The sequence below is a fragment of the Cyprinus carpio genome, chromosome B23, assembly GCF_018340385.1.
Source record: "Cyprinus carpio isolate SPL01 chromosome B23, ASM1834038v1, whole genome shotgun sequence".
Classification (NCBI taxonomy): domain Eukaryota; kingdom Metazoa; phylum Chordata; class Actinopteri; order Cypriniformes; family Cyprinidae; genus Cyprinus; species Cyprinus carpio.
The window spans coordinates 18874868-18899252 of NC_056619.1; the positions used below are offsets into that span (position 1 = coordinate 18874868).

The 24385-nt window shown below is 37.7% G+C and overlaps 1 protein-coding gene across 11 annotated transcripts in view; it reads right to left on the reverse strand.

Moving 5' to 3' along the window:
- The window catches only part of LOC109064042 (eyes absent homolog 4-like), a 28282-nt gene extending 6662 nt beyond the window's left edge, over positions 1-21620 (reverse strand). The window contains exons 1-13 of one of the 11 annotated variants that reach the window (XM_042750302.1): positions 21178-21620; positions 17181-17252; positions 9701-9750; positions 8168-8286; positions 6155-6238; positions 5903-5980; positions 4827-4893; positions 4611-4753; positions 4290-4433; positions 3276-3349; positions 2065-2242; positions 827-963; positions 528-611 (exon numbers count right to left, since the gene is read on the reverse strand). In XM_042750302.1, coding sequence (XP_042606236.1) covers positions 528-611; positions 827-963; positions 2065-2242; positions 3276-3349; positions 4290-4433; positions 4611-4753; positions 4827-4893; positions 5903-5980; positions 6155-6238; positions 8168-8286; positions 9701-9750; positions 17181-17213 — 1191 coding nt within the window. In that variant the 5' untranslated portion in view covers positions 17214-17252; positions 21178-21620. Of the gene's footprint in view, positions 1-527; positions 612-826; positions 964-2064; positions 2246-3275; positions 3353-4289; positions 4434-4610; positions 4754-4826; positions 4894-5902; positions 5981-6154; positions 6239-8167; positions 8287-9700; positions 9751-17180; positions 17253-21177 lie in introns of all 11 variants that reach the window. The other 10 variants (XM_042750305.1, XM_042750300.1, XM_042750307.1 and 7 more) reach the window with 10 other exon arrangements.
- Between the last annotated feature and the right edge of the window lie 2765 nt (positions 21621-24385).

Genomic DNA, 24385 nt, shown 5'->3' on the forward strand with positions numbered 1-24385 from the left:
CATGATTAATTCAATGTGTTACTTGTCATTTCTTTGTAATTACTTGTGAAATTTACTAGGAATTTCTGAGTAAAAAAAGGTAAATATTCTCTATATATCCTACACCTTTTTTTTACTGTGTTAACAAAACGGTGGATTTACATGCACTTCTAAATGTTGCTAACTAGCAAAAGTTGGCTCATTATAAAAACACAATTATAGAATAAAACTGAACTGGCATGAAACTTAAAATTAAGGTTTTTGTGTCAAAATGTAAACCAACATGCAACACCAATAAGGCCACCAGAACACTGCAACACTGGCAGAAAGATATCAGGGTAAGAGCCAAATTTGTGCGTACCAATCAGTTTTGCTTAAACTATTTATGACTATTATCAGATAACACAACACTAATTAAAGCATTTACATAACCTTCCACATGGTCTGCTTACTAAGAATAATCAGGAGTCACAGGAAGCTGCTCACTGTCACTATAGTGGAGGGAAGTGTGTTTAATATGTGTGCATAGTACGTGTGTTTGCACTCACCTTGCCGTACTTCTGTGCATAGGAGCCTGTGAGGAGTGAGTGAAACACAATAATCGTCTCGTCCAGATCCCAAACAAACACCCTCTGTAAAAACACATCAGACACATGTTTGATCTCAGTAAACAAACAGTGATGACACAGGGATTATGTAGTGAGAGGATGTTTACGTTAGATGATGCAAGCACCTGCTTCAACTGCGTGTGCACTTATGAGATTTATGTCTGTCTATCTATCTATCTATCTATCTATCTATCTATCTATCTATCTATCTATCTATCTATCTATCTGTGTGTACATACCTCAAGGTCACTGTCAGGTGGTGGGGAGGGGTTGTTCTTTCTGCCCCGCCCCCTTGCTTTAGCCCCACCCCCTCGACATGCCCGGTCCTCCATCTCCTTGATTGGCGTGGATGGGCTCTGCCCCGCCTCAAACTCACCTGCAAAAAAACCAAAAACAAGAAACATTTATGATACACATCAAAGCTTCCTAAAAGCTTACTCACTGGCTTGAATCATGAACCTTTCAAGATGAGCTTCAAAAATTCACTCTAAAGGCCCTTTCACACCAAGGATGATAACAATAAAGATATAGTTCTAAAAATCATTCTTAATATTAAAGAATAGCAGAGTCCACACCACAGCTATAGCAATAAAGGCACAGAGAAACGATATCGTTGGAATCACTTTCAAAATGAATTTTTCTAGCTAATGAACGAAACAAACATTGACACCCAATCAGAATCCATCCTGCTATAACAAACTCAGACGAGCGTGCACTTAGAATAAACAGACATCCGCTGGCGTGGATGCTAATATAGTTATCTTTATAGTTATCTTTAAAGTTTTTGCTCTTGGTGTGAATGGGGCTTAATACTTTATATGTCTTGTAAATCAAAGAAAAAAAGATAATGCTTTGCTGTCACAGTACTTCTTTTTAATCAGCGATTGTTTACGTGGATCTAAAATAACAACGTTTGAGTTTGTACATTCTCATGTCTGTTTTTTATTTAACAAAAAACATGTTTTACTTAAGTATTGAAAGTGAGAAATTGGCACATCTGATAGAACATAATGTTTGTGTGTCTATGCGTGTGAGCAAATTTACTGTAATGAGCTCTGCTGTACTGCAGCCAAGCTAAATCACTGAGAAATGCAGTTTTAGGACCCCACTGAATTTTGGGCCTGCTGGACAAAACCCCCAATCACCATCGCTCTACTAACATAATCAACAACTACAGTACAAGACACCTTCGTGCCAAAAGCCAGTAACAGAACATTCTAACATCCGTTCTAACTTTCAACTGCGTCATTTGCTGCTCTATTGGAATGATTAGCTTTAAACTACAATGGCAATGATCCCATTTTTGACAGATAACAGACAACAGTAGAGATGTTTATGAGGTAAAACTTGTTTTTTACACTGCCTGTGCAAAATTTGCTTCCATGATGCTAGGGGTTTTTGCTAGATTCAAAACAAGGTGTTTTAAGGAGTTTTTAGCTCACTGCTATGCGATTGCTAGGATGTTCTGGGCACTTACCTGGATTCAGGTCAGCCGCTTGTCCTGTCATGATGGGGGTGGAGTCTTGCAGCTGATAGCTGGAGACTGAACCTGTGCCGTCCAATGAGCTGTTAGATGTCATGTAGGAACCATAGGAGGAGGTGGAGTAATACTGAGCATACTGATTCTGCCCAAAAGTTGTATAGGAGGGATATTCCTGCTACAAACAAACAAAATCAAAATAATAAATATTCATGTATTTATTCATCGATTACACAAATATAAATCCAACTCAAGACCAAAATCTGACCAGAAAGCAGACAGGGTATTTTTAAGTGATATATAAAAATATACCTGATGCAATGACATAATATAATATAATTATGCAGTAAATGTAATTAAAAATTTTGTTGAACAAAACAGTGGTTTGATGTCACCTTTTACATTTTTGCTTGTTCTTTTATAATGTTTGAAGCCTGCCATTGGGGGATGTTGTCACATGTATGCGCAATGAACTCTTTTTTTCTTGATCAATAACAGTGGAAATAATCAATAGCTTTTTTGTAGCCAATGTACAGTAGATCTACCCTAAGCAATACACACTGGAGTGTGACAACTTGCCCCACTCTCCTCTATAATTTAGTAAAGTGTGGAAAGAATATAGGTTTTATGTTCTTGAATGAATAAGAAAGAGAGAGGGGGTTTATCAGTGGAAGAATAAAGAGAAAAATAGTTTAAGTAACAGGACTGGAACGTGCAGATTTCTGGCTCATCCACACAGAGCTTTTTATCACTACCTGATTTCTCTTGTATCTTTGAGAGAGTTTTACATGTGCAGACACTGACAGATCTCTTACGGGAGATGACTCTAAAACTGTCACTGACTCACTCTCTCAAGAACATGAGCGCTGCAATAAAATGCTCTCGGCGAAACTCCACTACTGCTTTCCCTATTTCATTTCATCCTAATTCCACTTACTCCTTCATTTCAACCATCGCCAGAACCTCACTTTGTTTACACAGCTAAATTCATCAGTGGGAGTCTAAGTGTAGTTGGGTCCTTTTCTTTGGCAGCTCTTTTAATCATAAAAGTTTAGGGAAACATTAAGTCCTAAAAGCATAAATTCTCTCAGATGAAGGATGGCGATCTGTTCTCTGAGGCCTGGGCTGTTTTAAAAGGACTCAGTCCTTTGCTGAACTCTGACGTTATTGGTGCATGTGTGTGTTCATCTGTGCACGTGTGACCATACCTGTTGTGTGGTGAAGTTGCCTGGATTGGAGTTGTTGGATGTGTAGAGACCAGGAGAGGTTGTGAAACCTGACCCTGCTGATGGAGAGAAAAGCCAGTGTAAGTCAACGACTAACAGATCTCACCAAAAAGTGAAATACCCAGAAGTGAAAATGCTATCCTTAATTACTATCATGCTGTTCCAAACCTGTATGCTGTTATTTTCACTGCAGTACACAAAGGCACACACAGACATTTTTTTGAACAATTGACACACAGCTCTAGCAATACAACCACAGTTTACAGGGACAAGCCTATGGTCAAGCATCATAAAGGACAGGAAAAAGCACTGGTAATTATTTTAGTATTATTTCTACACTATTGAATTTTTTATTCTTTTTACATTTTATTATTTTGATATCATTTATTTTTATTTCAGTTTTTATTTAATTCCAGTTAGTAATTTTTTGTGCTCCAATTTAAACTTAAAATTTAAATTTTTTGTTTAGTTCAAGTTTTATTTCAGCATTATTGCAATTACCAAAATGTTTTTAACAGTCTTAGTCAGCAATAACAATCCTGACAATCACATCTAGAATTCAATAATAATAAAATGCATTTAGTTACATATGTTAAAGCCAATCAAATGGCATCAAATCTGAACTAGATGCAATCATATCTTTTCAGAAGACTTAGAATATAGTGCTTAAATCGTATGGACTACTTTTAAGCCTTTTCTGGTCATTTTATGGCAATAAACAATATTTTGCCATAACGGTTCTCCAAAAATGTTTAACTGTACATACCTTAAGCAATTAATAAATATATAATGTAAAATACTGACAATATTTTACATTTTTTTGGTGAACTGCTTCTTTAAATTACTTAATTTTAACAAGTAATTAGCGGATCTTACAAGTGATTGTTATTTTTGTCACATAACAACTGTTTCTTCTACTGTGTACAGCATTTGAGGCTGTGCAGTATTATTAATATAGTTACAGACTCTTATACTTGGTTGCATAAGCATACTCACCTGGCATCTGATAGGGTGAATAAGCTGTTTGTCCGGGCTGAGGAGTGGTAAATCCAGGGCTATAGCTGAGCCCTGATTGGAGGGTTGATTGGGTTTGCGTCAGCCCTCCTTCTGTCTTTATACCTGGCAACATCACCCCCAAATCTGTAGCTCAAGATCAAAAGAGTGGCCCTGTCAGTTAAACTGGATTGATACTAAAGGCTCTTTCACATAAATCGCATATTCTATTATAAATCTTAGACTATATTATCATCATCTCACACTGAATAAACAACACATATATGTCATCCATCAGCATGTTAGCGAAGGTAAAGGACCCACCATAGGTGGAGAGGCCATAGGGTGGAGTAGTTTGAGAGTAGGGCGTGTAAACTGTCGACTGCTGCATGCTAGTGAACTGTGATTGGCCCGTGTATGCCGACATGGGAGGAGCCACAGGAGTAGACAGGATGTGGGGGTAAGGCCTGCCAATCAAAGTGAAGATGGTTAAATGTTTTTGCATTTACATTTATAAATCATAATGTGTCTGTGTCATACTTTGAGGGGTAGAGAGGAGGTGAATACTGGTGAGTCGGCCGAGGGCTGAATCCACTGCTGCTAATAACTACACAAAAAACAAAAGAAGAAAAAATAAAGAAATCAGCTAGAGAGACTGAATCGTTTTCACGCACAATGGCACACACACACATACACTTTACTGGGATGTATCAGCAGTCGGTACTGGATGTCAGTTGTCATTAGACTAAATGTGTAATTTATTACATATCACAACCATAAAATAAAATGTGTGCTGGACTTCTTCCATTTGAAGAGATTTTGCCAAGAGCCTTCAATTTAAATCCACACACACACACACACGTAGCTCACAGTTTTGATTGACAGCTCACAGTCTTTCTCACCAGCTGGATTCAATTTAAGAAATAGCAGGAAAAAAAATAACAGGAACTATTCTCTCAAAAATCTTCTTTCTACATCAAAGCTTGTCCTCGTTTCCTCCTCCTGCCTTCCCTCTCTTCCTCTTTTCTCCTTGAGATGCAAAATCAAAAACAAATTTTGGCGTTCGCTTGTCATAATTCCCTTCCTGAGCTGAAACGTGTCCCAGTCCCAGTCATTTCTTAATCTGTATTTTTGTCTTATTTTTTCAGTAAAACACAATTTCTGAGGCTTTTAGTTTTAGACTCATGACCTTTTTATACTTAAAACAAGAACAAAAATACTAAATATGGGTTTTATCATCCCTGAAAACAGGTCTGACTTATCTAGTAAATCTGGTCTAAATAATTTTTTTTTTACTGGAAAATAAGACTTTTTTGCAGTGCATATGAACGAACATGCTGTTGTCTTCTCTATAGAGACATCACACTGTCAGCTCAAGCAAGGGCCTCAACCTTCTCTGCAGGGGAGTGCATGGACAGAGGGTTTCTCAGTCTCTGAGTGTGTGTGTGTGTGTGTTTGTGTGTGAGCACATTGATCTAAATAAAGAGTTTGTGGCTCTGATGACGTTAGCTCAAGGGCAGTACAAAGATTGAGGGCTCAGAGCTTTCAGCAAGTTCCCAAGCGGGATTACAGCAGGCATTCTGAATGCAGCGCATGTGTGTGTGTGGATGTCTTACCTGACCCAGTGTAAGTGTCCAGCCCAGTGTCTCCCGCCGAGCTCACAGTCTCGCTGCTGTTCAGAGGCTCAGACTTAACTAAAGAGAGACCAAGAAAGATATAAGGCATACTGTCAGCTGACAAACTCCTCTCAAACCTCTCAAAATCAAACAAACTCTGAAAACTCTAAAGCAAACCCTCCAAAGCACTGTACCCAAACACTCACACACGTGCTATCATATATGTACACTCCACAAACACATGCAGTATACCATCGTTCTTCATACTTGGGGCAGTGGGCGGGGTACTGCAGCCCAGCAGCCAATCAGCCGTGTTTAGAATTGTCATGTTCTCTCCTGGGGGCGGAGTCAAATGTATAGTGGACTGTATTACCCAGTTATTTTTTTAAATTATAAATTTAGTACATACAGGTAGACCCAAAAATATATGGACACTTACATCAGACTTAAAAACACTAAATGTCACTAGATTGCATTTATTGTATAGATTTGTTGTATATAAATTATTATTTATACTGATATAATCACATTACTACGAAATCATTTTTAAATAAAACAACAGCTAAAGTGTTCAAAATGAAGACAAAATGCACTCTGAAATTTATTCGTTGTCAAACTTTTGTGAAAAAATGTAATGTGATGAACTACACCTGTGGTTACTCTTCTAGGTCACCCATCCACTGATTTCTTACATTAACTAAAAGTTGGTTAAAAGTAATAGCAGTTGAAATAGTTGAGAAAAGAGTTCTAAAAAAAGTTTTTTACAAATCTAATTTTGATAGATGATATTTTGTTATCTAATACAATGAAATTCGTGAATTTTAAACTTGACCTAAGTGTCCAAATACTACATTTGGTGGCCACTGTAAAATGTAAGGTTCTATGGAAAGTTCTTGTATAAGAACTGATAACATTTCACAAATAGCAAAGAGTATAACCATTACTGAAAAGTAAAAAGTTGATCGATTCCCATAGAATTCCATTATAATGAAATTCACTTTCATTAAAACAAACATTTACCAATAGTACAGCCAATCGTTCCTGGTGTTCCCATAACAAGAAATGACTTCATATAAATAATTTAAGGTTTCCAAAACCATATTTTGCCACACTGAGATTATGACAGCTCTGTCAAAGGCGCATTTGCAGAAAAAAACGTCTTGAATCAGTGTGTGTGTGTTTGTGAGGGAGAAAGCGAAGCCCTCTAAATTAAGATGAATGAGGCTTCACTGGCAGTGGGATTCATGTTGGGATGTGTGTGTGTGTGTGTGTGTGGGTGGTTGTGTGGGCGGCTTGAGTGTGTGTGTGTGTGTGTGTGTGTGTGTGTGTGTGCATGGAGGGATTCAGTCTAGGCTGTGAGCTGATGAGGTAGACAGAGGAGAATGTTGAATATGTCGTTGTTTTGGCAGAAGCACAATCCCAGTGTGTGTGTGTGAATGCGTGTGTATGTCAAGCTGTTAAAATCATTAGCTGAGCTCTAATCTAAATGATTTACTGAGTTCTGCTCCTTTTACTCTCTCAGTCTTCTGCTATTGTTTTATTCCGCTACATGTCAAAAACAGATGAGCTCACACACACACACAACACACACAGGGTCCGTTAACTTTACTACCTCTCGTGTACCGCACAGACATAGCCATACATCAAACACTCTCTTGCTAGGGTGTTGAGAGTCTATTTAGCCATGTGTATGTTTGCCTAACGTTCTCTCTTAAAACGTTTGTTCAGCATTTTCCTCAAGGAGAGAAAAGCGAGCGAGCGTGTGTTGACATCAGAGAGAAAATGAGAGTTTAAACGCAGGAAATAGTTTGCTGTGCACCAGGCTCTTGCTGAAACACGCACGGAGAAGTGCTGGAAGACGTTTCAGCACAAAGACGCTTGTACACATACACGCTTTCTTCTGTTTTAATTAGGCCTGTATGCAGCGTTTGATCTTTGAGGTTAGTGTGAGCTCAGAGCATCTTGACACACGACATCGCCACTAATCCACCAAACCCACTCTGAACTGCACCAAAACCACCAGAACAAGAAACACTTTATCCTTGCAATCCGAACATCACACACCACGACTGAACCCTGCTTTGAATTACAGCAAGAAACTCTACAGCAATGAACGTGGAGTGCACTGCGCTAAAGCTGATTTCCTGTACTCAGAGTAATGCTTTGGTTGAAAGGCCCTATTTATCAGCTAATATGTCGCTCGCTCACTCATGTAAGCTCGTAATTTCTTGCTTGCTTGCTCTTTGATTTGTCGTTCTTTCATACCTCCGGTTCCATTGGTCGTGATGTTGTTGCTGAGGATGTTTTTGTCCAGTTTGGACGTGCTGTCACTGCCACTGTTAACAGAGTGCTGCGGGTCTGTTAGATCCTGCATCTCCAAGGCCCTGTGACAGACAAAAATAGATGTTTAATACATTTACACTAACATTCAGAAGTCAGGGGTTGGTAAGAATTCGTAATATTTTTGAAAAAAGTATCTTATGTTCCGCAATTCTGCATTTATTTGATCAGAAACATGGAAGAAACAGCAATATTCTGAAATAATATTTAAATTTAAAATAGCCATTTTCTCTTTTAATAAATTTAAAACATATTTTATATTTTTGGGATGGCAAAGCTGAATCTTTATCCTTGGTAAATAAAAGTATTAATTTCTTTCAAAAATGAAAACTCTTACTGACCCCAAAATGACTGTAATACTCTCTAACCAGAAAATGTGAGCAAAAACTTGCTTTGGCATTGTAAGATTGTATGATAATATGACCCTCGTTCATGTGTCAAACCATCTGATAAAGAAAACATCTGTCCCAACTTGTGCATCTTCTAAGAATTTTTACCTCAAAAAGCTGGAAAGCAGTTTATTTATTTAGGATCTAGTTGTCTTTTCCTCCAGAATTCCATGTAGCGACACATCATCTTCACATTAACTTACCCACATGAAAATATGAGGAACAAAACCACAATGTATCTTCATGTTACTACATTAAACAAGCTGCAATGTGAATCAAAAACTGCCTAATGTTCTCACTGTCATGAATATATATATATATAAAATTTTTAGATATAAAACTACACAAAATACTACTGCATGCATTAAATTTTTTTTTTTTTTTTTTTTTGCATTTTGGTTAATGAAATATTGTTATATGAAGTAAATGTATTTTATTTCATTATTATGGCAAACAATGAATACACATATACATACCATAACCAACAAATGTTTAAATGCATATATGTTTTCTTTTCACCATATATATATATATATATATATATATATATATATATATATATATATATATATATATATATATATATTATTACATTTAGTGTCACATTATTATTTTAAGTAAGAAAGTAGAATTTAGTATTCCATTCATCCATCCATCCCTGAATTACAAAAATGGCCAAAAAAGTAAAAAAAACAAAAAAAAGGTAGATAGTTTTGCATTGAAGCATTTAGCAGACACTATAATCCAAAGGACAAATGCACAAAGACAGCTCATAATGTAATGTCAAACTGAAACAGAGCTGCTCCTCTTTCTCTGTTTATAGCATAAACATCTGCATGAAATTTCTGAACGCATCCCAAAGTACACAGAGCTCGAACACACGTTTTATTCAGGTGAAGCAGTCTGCTTTACACCCACTCACACACAATGACTTTACCATCCCTCTTTCTTTATCTCTCCCTCTGTCTTTATGTGTACAAAATCACTCACTCCCACAGTCTACTGTCATTGGCACTCATAAATAATACCCTAAATGGATTCCAGGGGAGAATATGTGTGTTCACTTTACCTGTTGTCTACTGGGTCTGGAGCATGGGAATCAGCGGTAGATTTCTTCACCTGTGCAAAGACCAGAGGAGACAGTTGATGTATTAGCTTCTCATTCAGTGTATGAAGAAAACAAAGCAGTCTCAGTCTGAGAGAGATTTTTCAGGTATTTGCCCATGATTTTTGAAGCTACTGTTGCTATTTCAGCATGATTATTTGCTCCATTGCAGATGATGTCCACTGAATGAGGAGAATATGAATAACAAAAAACAATCTCAAAACATTCAATATTACGAGCTTACAACATCCTCTAACTCGTCAGTAATATACATAGCAAAAGCCTCTCTCTCCTACACACACATAAAATACATTCTTTCCCATTCTGGCAGTTTATCTTGGTTCTTACTCTGTCACGCTCAATATTACTCAATACTGAGCTAATAAAACCACGACTGCAACGTTCCTCTTTGAATTTGTCCTTGTGATCAGCTCTCTCCAAATCTTGTTTCTTTCTTTCTTAGTGTCAAGGTCACCAGTCAAAACCGTGCATTATTCCTACTATTTTACATTCACACAGAAAATGTAACTTCATGTATATTTTTTCATGTTTTACATTTGAATATGTATATGAATATTAAAACACAACGTGTAAAACAAAAGGAAGGATCAAAGAGTGCCACAAGTCTATAAACTTCTCACAATCTATTTACATGGTCCTCCCCTCCCAAAACCGCTCGTAGTCATCTGGGTCTTAATTGAAAACACACAGGCAGACCTGTGTGTGAGCACACATGCACATATACATGTGTGTGTCAGATGTAGCATGTGCTTTTGGGGAGAATGCTTGGAGTGTGCAACCAGCAACTCATATACACACATATACACTACCTTTGATAAGTTTGGGGTCAGTAAGATGTTTCAGTGTTTCTGAAAGAAGTCTCTTATGCTCACCAAGGCTGCATTTATTTGTTTAAAAATACAGCAAAACAGTAATACTTTGAAATATCATTAATTTAAAATAACTTTTCTATTTGAATATATTTTAAAATGGAGTTTATTCCTGTGATGGCAAAGCTGGATTTTCAGCATCATAACTCTTCAATATCATATGATCCTTCAGAAATCCTTCTAATAGACAGTGTTTATGCTGATTCGACAAATGACCTTGGAGATTTAAATCTCCTCTCAGAAAAGTGCCTGTGGTTTAGGCTCATCTCTCTGGTTCTGGGTTTTTATTTGTGCTGAGTATGGACACACCCATTATGGTCTCCTCAAATTAGCCTGACACATTCAGCGACAGCAGGTGATCGGTCGATCGTACGCTGCTCTAAGCCTACTGTAAATCTCTCTCGGACTGTAACTACTTCCTTGTCCTGCAGCATCTGTGCTCTTAGAGCTGTTAATAGTTCGTTTGAAAGCAGCCCAGCAGGATCCAGCTCCCAAAGAGGCCTGATGGTGAACAATGATCTAAGACTGTTTAACTGTGCGCCGTTTATAGATTTATGAAGTGAAATTAGTCATTCTTTGGCAGGCGGTTCGAAAAGCAACTACCAAAGGTCACCCTGCTGAAAAAAATAAAAATAAAAAAAATCTTAAACCAGCCCAAGCTGCTTTGCCAGTCTTGACTGGTTTAAGATGGTCTCAACAATAAAGATTGTTTTCTCTTGGCTAGATAATTTTTACTATTTTCAATGGTCCTACCACAAAAGAATACTATATATATTCAATGGTAGATTACTTACAATTGTAATCTGTTACGGATAACATATCACATGAAAAAAAATTGTAGTAATGTAATCTAGGTTACTCATTTAAGGTAATGTATTCTGACTACATTTTTGATTACTTTTTATCTAACATGTTTTAAATTTACCATTCATAATCTCAAAATTTAAAAGCATGAATCGCAAAGTTATTTATCTGACATTTACATGACTATTCCATATTGTGAATATAGTCAAAGCTAAATGGTGTGACAGACAGTAGGATTTTTAGAAAGGTAACTTTAAAAGATAAATAATCTGAAAAACAAGGGAGAATTAATGATTTTTAAATATTTTACTGCCATTGTGTGAATAATATGTAATCATGTAATCCATAAAAAAAGTACCTGTAATCTGATTATGAGCATTTTAAAATGTAATAATCATATTACGAGTACTTAATTTTTGGAATCTGATTACGTAATTCAATAAGTACCATTCAATTCAATTTAATAAGTTACTACTCAGCACTGTATATATTAAATTTTTCTTCAGTTTTTATTTATAAAAAAAACTGCATTTGGAAATATTATATTTATACATTATATTTATTGCTTTGTAATGATTTGTATCGTAAAAAGCGCTATACAAATAAACTTGAATTGAATACATATATTCATGAACAATTATTTTTGCCAAAAATTATAGTATATGGTGCAAAACATTACTGTGTTGAGCTTGTTGAAGATGGTCTCCTGGCCTAACCAGGTGAAATGTGGCCTAAAACAGTCAACACCACCATGACCAGGTTGAGAGACCAGCTAAGACAAGAAAACCTGTTAAGGCTGGTTTAAGATCCTTACATGTGAAGTGTTTGTAATTAGTTGTGAAACTTACTAGCAATTTTTGAGCAGATTTGTTTCCATACCACATTTTAAATGTAGCCAAAACATTTAACAAACAAGCATGCAAGGGCATTTCTGCTTACTTCTATATGCAGATTCTAGGCCTGCTTATGGGTACAGATGCTTCACACACACACACACACACACACACACACACACGCACAGAAAACAGTCCCCCTTTTCTTGTTCTTTTTTTGTGCTTTCAGTATTATGGTTATCAGCACTGTAACTTTATACTCTTCCTTTCATGTAAAATACATTGTTACCTGTGCCCCCACCCCTCCGCCCCCAACACACACACATTTCAGCAAATGCCCCTGGGAGGTGTAAGATTATCTGATGTGTCCCCTCCCTGAAACACTCTTCTCTAAAGGTAGGGGAAGGCAATAGAGAGAGGAAGAGAGAAGAAGAAAAAGGAAATAGAAAAGAACAGAGAGTGTGTGACAGGACTAAGGGCTGTATGTAATGCGCACGCACACAACATTGATGTTTTTCAAGGTATTCCGATCAGGTGACAGTAGTTTATGCTGTTATATTTTCTGAGAACATTCAGACTCCCTGCGGACACTGAAAATAAAAACTAAAATTAGAACGAGCACACAAACAAAACCTGTTCCTCTGGACCAGTCTATTCAACATTCATGTTCTTAATTAAAAATTAGTAGATTCATCCCAACAAGATTTTTTTTATATAATTTATGTAAATACTGTCAAAATGTTAACATGGTAGTACATATAACAAAATTCTCTCTCTCTGTACATAATTTAAATATAGCCTATGCACATATATTTATTCAAAGCTATCTCACGACCAATTCGTACGTATTTTATGAGGTGGCTAATTCGTTCAACCTCACTCATATGATTTTGTACGATTTTGTCTAGACTCTAGTGACGGGTAGGTTTAGGGGTGGGGTTAGATGTAGTTCATTCATACAAATTCATGCGAATTGTGCAACTCGTAAAATACGTACAAATCATATGATTTTGTACAAGTGAGGTCATACGAATTAGCCACCTCTTAAAATACGTACGAATTGCCGTGAGATCGGGCTGATTTATTTGGTACAATCCATCCAACCAACTTTTAGTTTTTAAAAGTTATAAGCAAAAGATTATTGGAGGATATTTTACAACCACTTCAGTCTTCAAAATTCACTTCAGATTTTACATTTGATTCAATGTGCTACTAACAGTTTCTTATTATTTGTGAAATTTACTAGCAATTTCTTAGTGTAAAATGCTTATAAATCAGTTTATACCACTGAAATCATTTTTATTGTGCACGGAGTGGGTCACTTCATGGATGCAGACATGTTGAGATCACATGACCTGCCAAATACTAGTATCTTAATGTTAGCGAACTCCTGTTAGTGAATTCTTTGAGTTAACATATTAAAATAAATACAAAACTGACTTAATACAAACAATGCATTTGTGCAATGTCATTAATAAATGCAAATTTTAGCATGATGCCTCCATTACATGCTAGTATCTGTTTAAAACCGCCATATCGGTCAGCAAAATATAAAAATACAGTCATAGTCAGTCATACAGCAGCGTTCTAGAACAAATATGTTTTTGATCAGTCCGATCCACTAAAATGACCAGTGACGGCAGCAGCCCATATGTTGGACTGCTCAGTTTGCATGTCAACCTGGTGTATGAAATTGGAAAGGTAGCCTATATTTCACCAGGGGAAAGGGGTCAGAGGGAAACTGGACACCAGGCCAAGCCCTATAGACAGACACACCTCCGCAGTTTTGAATGAGCGTGTATGTGTGTGTGCAACTACGTGAGTAACGCTGTCTTTCTCTTCCACTGGCTCACTGATTCATGTATCTTTGTACAGCAACCAGAGTGTTTACACACATACACACACGTTTCTATACGTGTGCATTGGAGTGTGTGTGTATCATCTTAAGAAATGAGCTGAAACTTTATATAAAAAAGCACTCTAGCATTAAAGAGCTCCCTTCCCCTCTGATTGCAGCAGAAAAAATGCTGCTTAATTATTCATGAGTTCTTGTGCTTGTGTCAGCTTTTCGTTAATTATTTAAATTAATCTCATTAACGAAAGGCCAGGTTTCAGGAGCATTTAATTAAATGATGAATTGCTTCCCAGATGTCGACGTGCTTGTTAAATAATGTGCTCAGGCTGGACCCAAAGCTGTCAGAAAGACTCAGAAACTGCACACAAGGACCATCACTGTGCACATTAGTGACATTGTACTCCACAACTTAATGCAGTTTTTAAGATCGCCAGGAGAACCGTTAAATTATCTCTGTGTTTATTAATCAATGACTCTACATGACTGTAAAAAAAACATCATCTACATCCAGCTTCAGGAACGAATACAGTCGGCTCAAACCTGCAGCTTTGTTTTGACACCTTGTACTGACTCAAATGCGATTGGATACAATTTAGTCTCATCAAACTCAACGTCAGTACTGGAATACCTAGTATTTGTATTAAAACACAAGATCTGGAGGGATCTTGAAGAAAACTTAACAGCTATGCACTTACAGTGGAAGTCTTTAGTGTCACTTGTAATCAATTAAGTGCTTGCTTGCTAAATGAAGAAAAAAAATACTGACCCCAAACCTTTGAACGGTAGTGTGTTTTCTGTAAATATAGAGCTGAATTTGTGTTTAACCATCCTTTTCAAACCCCAGTACCCAAACTTGAAATATCTTCATTCTTTATACATAAAGCACCACTTGCTACACTAGTTTACAAAGCTGTTAAATGTGATCTGTTTTAAATGTATGTGTATCTGCTCAGAACAAGTGAATTAAGACTACTAACTCAAGTGAGATGCGAGTTGATTTACAGTGTAAAAGACAACAGGTGTAAATAAACAATAACCATCAGGAAGATGAGAATTTTGTAATGGGTTTAAAGAGAAAAACTTATAATATCCTTTTTTTACGTCAGCGAGACGCCAAACTTCAGTTCATATATGTGTTTCAGTTGCTGTTTGTTTTGAGGTTAAAGACAGGGTGCTTGTTTTGTTATAAAGCAAGTCCTACTTCTTTTCACATTACAGAAGATTCAAAAATATTACTGCATCGGTTTAACAGCTTACAACAGACCCTGTACTGTATGTTGTTAGTGGTTCTTTGCTGATTACACTTAAATTGGGAGGTGTAAATATGTGAATGTGAAGCCGTGCTTTCTGTTCTCCTCTCTATGCCTCGTTCCCTCTTCCTCCGTCTCTGTAGGTGTGTGTGTGAGTGTGTGTAACCCGAGTCCTCTCTCTCTGTCTGTGGTCTCTGCTCTGGGGCTCTGGGGCACAGACTGCACCAGAGGAAAAGGCTGCAGCTACACCCCCCTTTTCATTTTACTCCTCTGCTTTTTTTCCTCCAGAACCAAAAGCATTGATCCCCTGAGTCACAAAATACCCCCCCCCCCCACCACCCACACCTCAATCTCCCTCTTCCCCTCATTCCATTACCCCAAACACCCCCAGATCGCTATCTGTCCTCCTCTGGATTATGGACGCCTGTCTGCCTTTCCCAGAATGCTCATACACGCGTATGAAAAGCACAAGCACGAGATGTTGCAACACATCTGCAGGACTGTTTTAATCATTAATCGAATGCTATTAGAATAATAATTTAAAGAAGCTTTTTTCCAAAAAGCAAAATTATCCGACTGTCTCCTAACATATAAATGTATTGAAAACAGGCCAAAATGGTTTCAGCGGTGTGTGTGTTGTACTGTCACTATGTGTGCGTATGTGACTCGTGGTGGCCATATGGCTACTGTGCTTGACACTTCAGCTCACATCTGTTGTGTATTAAAGACCTAATGCTGCTCAATACACACCTGGGTGGCCTTTCTGCACACACTCATTCATGCACACAAACACTCTCAGACTTCAAACCGTACAATCAATCTTTTCAATTATCACGTAGTATAGACCAGTGTTTCTCAACCTTTTTTTTTGAGCAATATCGCGATATTGTGAAATATTATTACAATTTAAGATAACTTAAAAAAAAAAAAAAGTACTTTATTCCTGTGATGGAAAAGCAGAATTTTCAGCAGCTATCAGTCTTCAGTGTCACATGATCCTTCAGAAATCATTATAATATGCTGATTTGATGCTCAGAAAACTTCTCTTGTCATTATCAATGTTGAAAACAGTTTTTGTTGAAACATGATACATTTTTTCATGATTCTTTGATCAACAGAAAGTACACTTTTGGAGACTCCTTCTTGAGAAACACTTAACAATGAATGCTTTAAGAAATTTTATCTAATCAAGTGCTGTATAATAAAATATAATAATATAATTGAAGCTACAGTTAGTTCTAATCCTTCAATTTAATTGGCCAAACAACATTCCAAGAGTGCTGATATACAGTAAATATTTAGAATAATTCCTTATTTTTCGATGTGGGTGTTAGCTCTTTCCTGTGAATGAGAAAGACTTGATTCATTAGCCACTATATGTAAATAACTAGAAGAATAATAGTGCAGTAAATGGTAAAACTATTTGCGCTACAAACCTGTGTGTTTATCATTACAGAAGCCTTGCACATTCAAGTTACAAATCATCACGCCTGCACTTTCATTAAAAATAAAGTGGATAGGTTTAACAAAGCAAAATCAATATCTTCCCAAGTACCTCCTGGGATCTGCACACCCCTGATTGAGAATCACTGGTACAGAGAGTCAGCTGGATGGGATTTTACCCACACACATCCAAATATACAATAAATACACACTCTTCAAATGATACTGCACAATACACTAGCCAATTCTGAATTTTCTGAATTAGCGGAGTGATGAATTCAGTACACAGACAATGAAAGAGAAGAAGATCATCTTAAAACCATAATGTTGTGAAACACATCTGAATAGTGTGTGTTGAGGTTCACTTACGCTCTGTTCATTCAGCTCCTGTGTGTTCTCCATCAGTTGAACTTCCACTCCCTTCGACTACAGTCCAGACACCTGCAAATGAAGGATGCTTTAAAATTGCCATAAACACAATAGAATTCACAGGCATCCCTCTCTCGTTTCTGTCTCTCTCTCTCCCTTTGTGTCTGTGGGTATATGCATGTAGGAGGGGAAGGAAGAAGTCTGGTAACTTCACTGTATCATAGCCGGCTAGGCTGAAGTAAATATCATTTACAGAAGTAAACATTAAACAATGGGTTGAGAGAAATGTAATCAATGTAACACACACACAAATGCACTCATACAGAACACACAAAAAGCCTGTCCAGGTTACGGTGATGCTAGCATAGCAGTAGTCAGTAAAAACATCTATGATTTTGAATCCCCCGTTGAAGCCCCTTCCACCCCCATCCCAGCCTCCATCTTTATCTTTCTCTCTTCCCATCCTTCCCCTGTCATTTAAAAGCTTGAAACGTCTGCAAATTGCTTTGAAACCTCCTGAGGCCTCAGTAATGAAAAGCACTTTTATTCAAAAACTCTTTGTAAGACCTTGAAAGCCTCAGGATGAGGAGAATGGGTTTATTTTCTGTCCTGCTGCAGGTACCAGACCTGTGGTTTACAAACCTGTCTGCGATTTACTGTATTTTTAACATTAAATTTGTTTACATATCTCAAGAACAACAAACTGTAAAGGAAATAAATTAATTCATATTACATTGAAATTAACTGGTTATATTGGATTAAAAAATTATTCATCACTAAATGAACTTGACTATGCAATTTTAAAGCTAGGAATAGCCGGTGAAGCAAATCCTCCTTATGGAAAAGAAAAGATTCATAAACTGACCAAATGAAATCTTGAATTAAAATCTAGAAATTCTATTTTTGTTTAGCATGAAAGGAGACCAGTGTTCTAATGCTGAAAGTATGTTATTTATATATAAACCAAGAAAAACTGCTTTTTAACTTGACAGACAGCATGCATTCTTCTTGTATGCAACTCAGCTGAACTGTCCAAATGTATGTTAATTGAAGATTTCTGCCAAATCATTTTATACAAACACCTGATTCTATCTTCATTGAAACAATTTTTGACTTTGCTCAAAAACCTGAAGGGTCCGTTTGAATAGTCATGATGCTTCTGTTTGGGAATATGCTTTAGTTCATGGTAGGTACCCTATATCCATTACAATGACCTAAGAACAATGGATGTAAATGGGAAGTCCCCACAAGCATATGTACTGTATACAAGCTTGTGTGTGTGTGTGTGTGTGTGTGTGTAAGTGGAAGGGAGAGAAAGAGAGTTGAAGGGCACAGTTTGAAGAGCAGATCATTTGAATTTTTCATTTGCTTGGTGAAGCTGTGTTCTGAAATTCTAGCCTTTAATGCTCAGGCTGGGGAATGAGCTGAGCAGCATTGATTTTTACTGATATCACTCAGTGCCCTCTGAGCCTACTGTCCTCACACACACACACACACAAACTGTTCTATATCCTGGCGCGCGCACACGCAGCCACACACACAATGAACAGACAGACAGCCAGCAGAAGACACATTACACTAACCATGTAACTGAACCATTGCGCTGAAATTTATGTGCCTTCTGTCAACACACACATTTTCAAATAAAAAAAAACACTGACATGCAACAACTGTCCCAGACCAAAACATTTGATTAAGTCAAGCAAGGTAAACAACATATAAGGAAACATTCTGGGGATTGTAAACGGTCCAACTAGAGAAGATCAATCCGTCTCAAAATAACAAAGCGCGCCAACGCGCTTTACTGCTATTGTCAAGAAAACACGCGGAGCGTTTAGTGGCGCGGCATTCTGCGCGCGATTCGACAGAGCCGCGGCACGAGCGCAACGCACAGGAAAGCCAAATACGCCAAAGCCTTCGTTTTCCTCCCTTTAAATCATCAGCTCTCACTCCATTGTCAAAACACACCGCTGGACCGGGAACAAATAGCTTTCAATTGAGCAAAAGAGTTTGTCTTAAGGGATTTTTTTTTTTTACTAATAGGCTACATTAGATTCATTATTCATAGTTATTAGAACGGATTTCAATATTTTATTTATATAGACAGGCCTCAGGTTTGATGTCATTGCCTAAATGTTTTCTCCTCCAGCACGTGAGAAACTTCTAACTTCCAAAAGGTTCCAGCAAGAAGAGCCTTTTAAATCTTCAGAAAACCATCCAGTCTGTGCAAGATAGGTTTTCGTTTCCAAAGAACGACAGCTCAACTTAGGAACTGTACGTAGTGAGAATGTTTAATTTTCAAGAGTGTACTTTCCTGACAAAACGTATGCATTATTATTTTATTTATTTTCTGTTTGGATTTACTACATAGGCTAGTTGTAGTCGTTAACTGTTGTGAAATTGAAAATGGCATCCAAGTGATCTTAAAAATACATTTTTAACAATTCAGTTACCTTTGACCCTTACCTATAATTCTACATGACTACCTTCTTATATAGGATGTCATTATGTTTTATTATTATTTTTATTTTAACTAGGCTAATGACAACAAACATTCAATATGGCTGACGAAAACAGTAATGCACCAAGACCCATTTACAGATGTGTAACTGTCAAAATAACATTTAAGGACAGATTTCTTCTTGTTTTTAAGTAAGATGAAACACTGAGTTTTTTTTTTTTTTGTTTGTTTGTTTATTTTTTTTACAATGTAATAATTCATCCACTTAAGAGAACTGTATGAGATCAAAACAAAGGCTATCATTAGATTTCATATAGAGACTCTACAATATACTTAGGGAAAAAAAACGTTTAAAATGATGTCCCACCATTAAATCCAAAACTGTGCCTCGTGAATCCGTCAACCGAAGTGTCCTACAAACTTTAAAAATAGCTGTAAAACAGTCTCGAGTTTTTCCCCAAAATTTGAGGCCTGGAGATGGCCAAAGAGGAGGTCACTGGTGTTCTCTTATGTAATTGTTGGCTAGTACACTCCATCTTATTACCAGCCACCAGAGCGACCTGTGTGTTGTGAATTATTTCGTGTTAAGTGTGTAATCTAATCCGGAGTCCTTCTCCGGTATCGGCTCGAGCAGCTATCGACAGCGCGAGAAAGCGACCAATGGCCAACGCGCAGTGAAGCGTCTTCAGTGTCGGGATGATATTCCCGTTTCCTCCGTATCAAATACAAACACAAACTCCACGTGCATGGGAAAACGGACATGGACGCGCGATTCAAACAGATACGGGAATCACCCAACAAACTCAGAACCTCTGGGCTATTCAGTAGACTTTAAATGAAAAAAACTTAGTCTGCTGTTCAAAAGACTTCTTGAATAGGCTATATGTGAATAATCACTGCATTTCGTTCATAAAGTAGCCTACAAAAAAAAAAAAAAAAAAAAAAAAAAAGGAGGCCAAAAATGGTGCGCTTTCCGTAACTCAGTTTGAAACTGATTAATGTAAATCCATCGAGAATAGTGAACGTTATAATGTGCTAACACTGTAAACGGCATCACTGTCCTAACATTTTTCCCATCCTCCCCATTTAACTTTGTCATTTCTCAAGCGATTCAACGATTTTCTTGATCATCGTAATAAAATAAAAAATTACAATACAAATTTGTCACTGTGGATCCACTTCGACTATTTAATCATTTTCAGACAGCAGTTTTCATTTCGAATGTTGACATTTTAAAGTGATAATTGGTTAAAAGAAAAATAATAATAAAACAAATAGTGCCATCGGTTTTAAAGGTGGTCTAATGGGGAACGCAGTAATTATTGTCTGAGCTATAACTTCAAATTTAGTTCACCTTTTATGAGCACAAATTTTCTCAGACGTTTAAATCACGTGAAAGTATCAGGCGTGAGCAGGTGCTCCAACAAACTGCTCTTACGCTTGTAAACTGCTACATAAAATATTCAGCAAAACTTTAAAACTTTTCCAAAAGTAAAAAACCCCTCTATTATATGGCCATTCAAAATGGATACTTACTCTTATGAGTTGTGCGTTGCTACGATTTCCAAACTCTCCAGAAGGTCCGTTCGTATTTACTCTGTTGACATGCTCATCCAAAAATATTCAAGTGGCAGAGCTGCGTGTAGCGCGAGGAACTGCTCGCGCCAGTCAGTGCATGCACTGTCAGTGAAGCTCGCGGGGAAGTCCTCCCTAAGTTCATGAGAGCTGTACCGGAGCGGAACGCTCCAAACGACAGATCACCACTATAACCCAAACTCCGAGGAACGCTGATTTGCACTAGCCGTGTTTTCCTCTTTAATTTACGCTCCTGAGACTAACGTGAGCACACGCGCACTCTGTGGTCTACTTCATTATTAAAGTCCTCTTGCAGCGGCGGAGCGAGAGCGCTCATTGATGCGCATGCGCGCAGCTGCCATGCGGGGTGCTGCTGTTGGCTCGCACCCAAGCCAGTAATGGGGCACAGCACAAGGGCCAGGATGAGGCTCTTATTAATAGTTTCGTCCGAGTGATCAGCAGTTTTATTTACCACCACCACACAACAACAACCAAGTCAAACCCTTGTCTTGGGATCAGATTCACTCTAGTATTGGACTTGACTTCCACTTCCGCGAGAAAAGAGAGCTCCTCTAATGAACATTTATCAACGCTTAGAGTAGCCAAACCACTAAAATAGCTCAGGTTTATTCAGTCAAATATTTAAAACATGTCCTAACATGAGGGTGGAAAAAGTCACACTGAAATTCAGCGTGAGAAGTAAACAGGAAAACGTCACAAGTTGCAGGGAAGTTATTGATGCTTGTATGATTGCAGTTCACTGACTTTGAGAACATGCAACGCAAATGTCCACCCATAGCCACAAATTGGCCTGGAAAAAAATATTTACATAACGCCCAGGTATTCTCTGTGAATGATGTGCAGCAAAAAATATTTAGAGAGTCTATAGAGAGCAATACACATCAGAAAGTGAAGACTGTGGGCAAGTAACAGCCTTTTTTTTTTTTTTTAATCTGTAGTTTGCATCAAAGAAATGCAATGAGCAATGAAGAAAGACTAAAAGAGTGCAACAGAAAGCAATAAAGCTCCACTATGAAGTAAATCGCCGCTTGAATGTGCTCAGCGATTACTGCTATATTAGCCAGACTCCTCCTCAAGCACTGAAAAATGATGCTCCTGAGGGCCGCATTTGACTGACACACTGTTACAGAAAGAAAACAAGAATTTCATGCTGTTGAGTGGAATGTAACTAGCAGGGGGCTGCTGTTGATCTGCAGGCTTAACTCCACATGCTGCATGAGAATTTGGCTCCATAAACATCAGGAAAGAAACAACATTTCCCCACTCTCTCAAAACAGGAGGGAGACGAGCACACACCTCTGCTCATGTCATTTTAAAAAGTGCAGTTTAGTGGAATCAAAAGTCTGTTCAAAGGAACTGGATGACTGAAAGCTACCAATTAAAAGAATAAAATTAAATTAGTACATAGGTCTTTAAGAGCAAGTGCAGGCAGGCCGAACTTTTTGGGGAGGGGGCTAGCATGCGCTCAGCGGTGTCTTATTTATAGACCTGTGCAAAACTTTTGGCTGCACACTACACTGTGCTGACACGGTAGAACCAGAAGATGCCTGTCAAACAAAGAATAAAAATACACTGAGAGGGGCGCGAATGGGGTTGCATCTGGCACGCTGGCGTGAAGACGCATGGTTTATGCCCCCCCTCCCCCACAGCGCACATAGGCCCATGTTGCCCAGATATTGCGCAATAAGTGCATGAAAAACAGTAAGTGCAGCATGAAATCTTCATCTGCGGTCTCACATTATTTCTTTTTAAATAGCAATTTAAGTTGTACACAAAAAAACTAAAATTCTGTTATATTTACTCACCCACGTCGTGCAAACACTTATGGCTTTGTCGTTTGTGGACCACAAAAATATGTTTTGAACAATGTTTCAGCTGTTCTTCAAAGAAAATTAATCAATACTGCTCAACTGGTATACTCAAAAGTCTAAAAGCCCAAGGTTGATAATAATAAAGAACACTTTTCTGAACATTTTTTTTTTTTTGGCTGATGGATGATAGAAACATTGCAGCCAATCAGAACAATGGTGAGCAAAACAATTTTCTTTTTCAGTCAACTTCTTTTGTGTTCCACAGAAAAAAAGCAAGCATTCATGTTTGGAATGATATGAGGATGAGTACATGATGACAGAATTTAAATTGTTTAAATAGTTAATGAACTTAAATTAAAACCAAGTTGTAGCACAGAGAGCAGCAAGTTGACATTTATTGAAGTCTCTGTGGTGACAGTGATTAACTTTGTATAATTAAATATGACTGTTTATCATCTCTAAAGGGTTGTTGGTGCTCTGCAAACATGCTGTCCGAGTCTCATTTGTAAAGTGCCAGTGTCTGTTATTTGAGTGTAATTGATGTACTGTGGCTTGACAGTGCAGTAGTTCTCCTCTGCATTTTCAACAGTGATTCATGCATCAACGGCGGACTGTAATGAAAAGACATTATTTAATAGATTTCATTAGTATTTGAAGTGCTGTAACCGTACTCTTGATAAGTGTAGAGAGGGGAGGACTGTGGTCACTGAGCCCCAGAGACAGGCTCCTTAAGCAGGCTAATGAACTCGGCCTGGCCGTGTGGCCTCTGATGGTTCCAGCAGCTGCCTGCTCGGGGAACAAAGGAAATATTTAACACCTCATAAATTCTGCTAATACCTGAAGAAAGGAGCCCAGAAAATATGCTCACGATCCGAAGCACTTACAGAGTGAATTCAGCGAGTCAGAAACAATCAACAGAGGCAGAGAGAGCAGAGGAGAGTGTGACAGAAATACTTCTGACATGTTTGTTATTTTAGATTTGTTGCTGATGTAGACGTCTTGGTATCAGGTTCCATGTGTCTTTGCATGTAAGAGAGAGAGAGAGTGAAGTTGCCTCTGGAAATTGTTCACGACATTTCCCCATACAGTACAATGCATATGTTTCCGTTTTGACTCATTTATTGTAAGTGTCAGTTTGAAAATCAGCCGACATGTCTATGTACATGTGGGAGAGTGTGTATGTATGTGTTTGTGTACTCTCTGACTTCTGTTTTTATGCAGAGACTGGATACTCTGTGTCTAATCATAAATATTTGGAACTAACAGAGCAGAGTTTCATTTGCCAGGCTTGAAATCCCACTGAAGCACTTCATTCTTCATCATGGCGGCAGCAAACA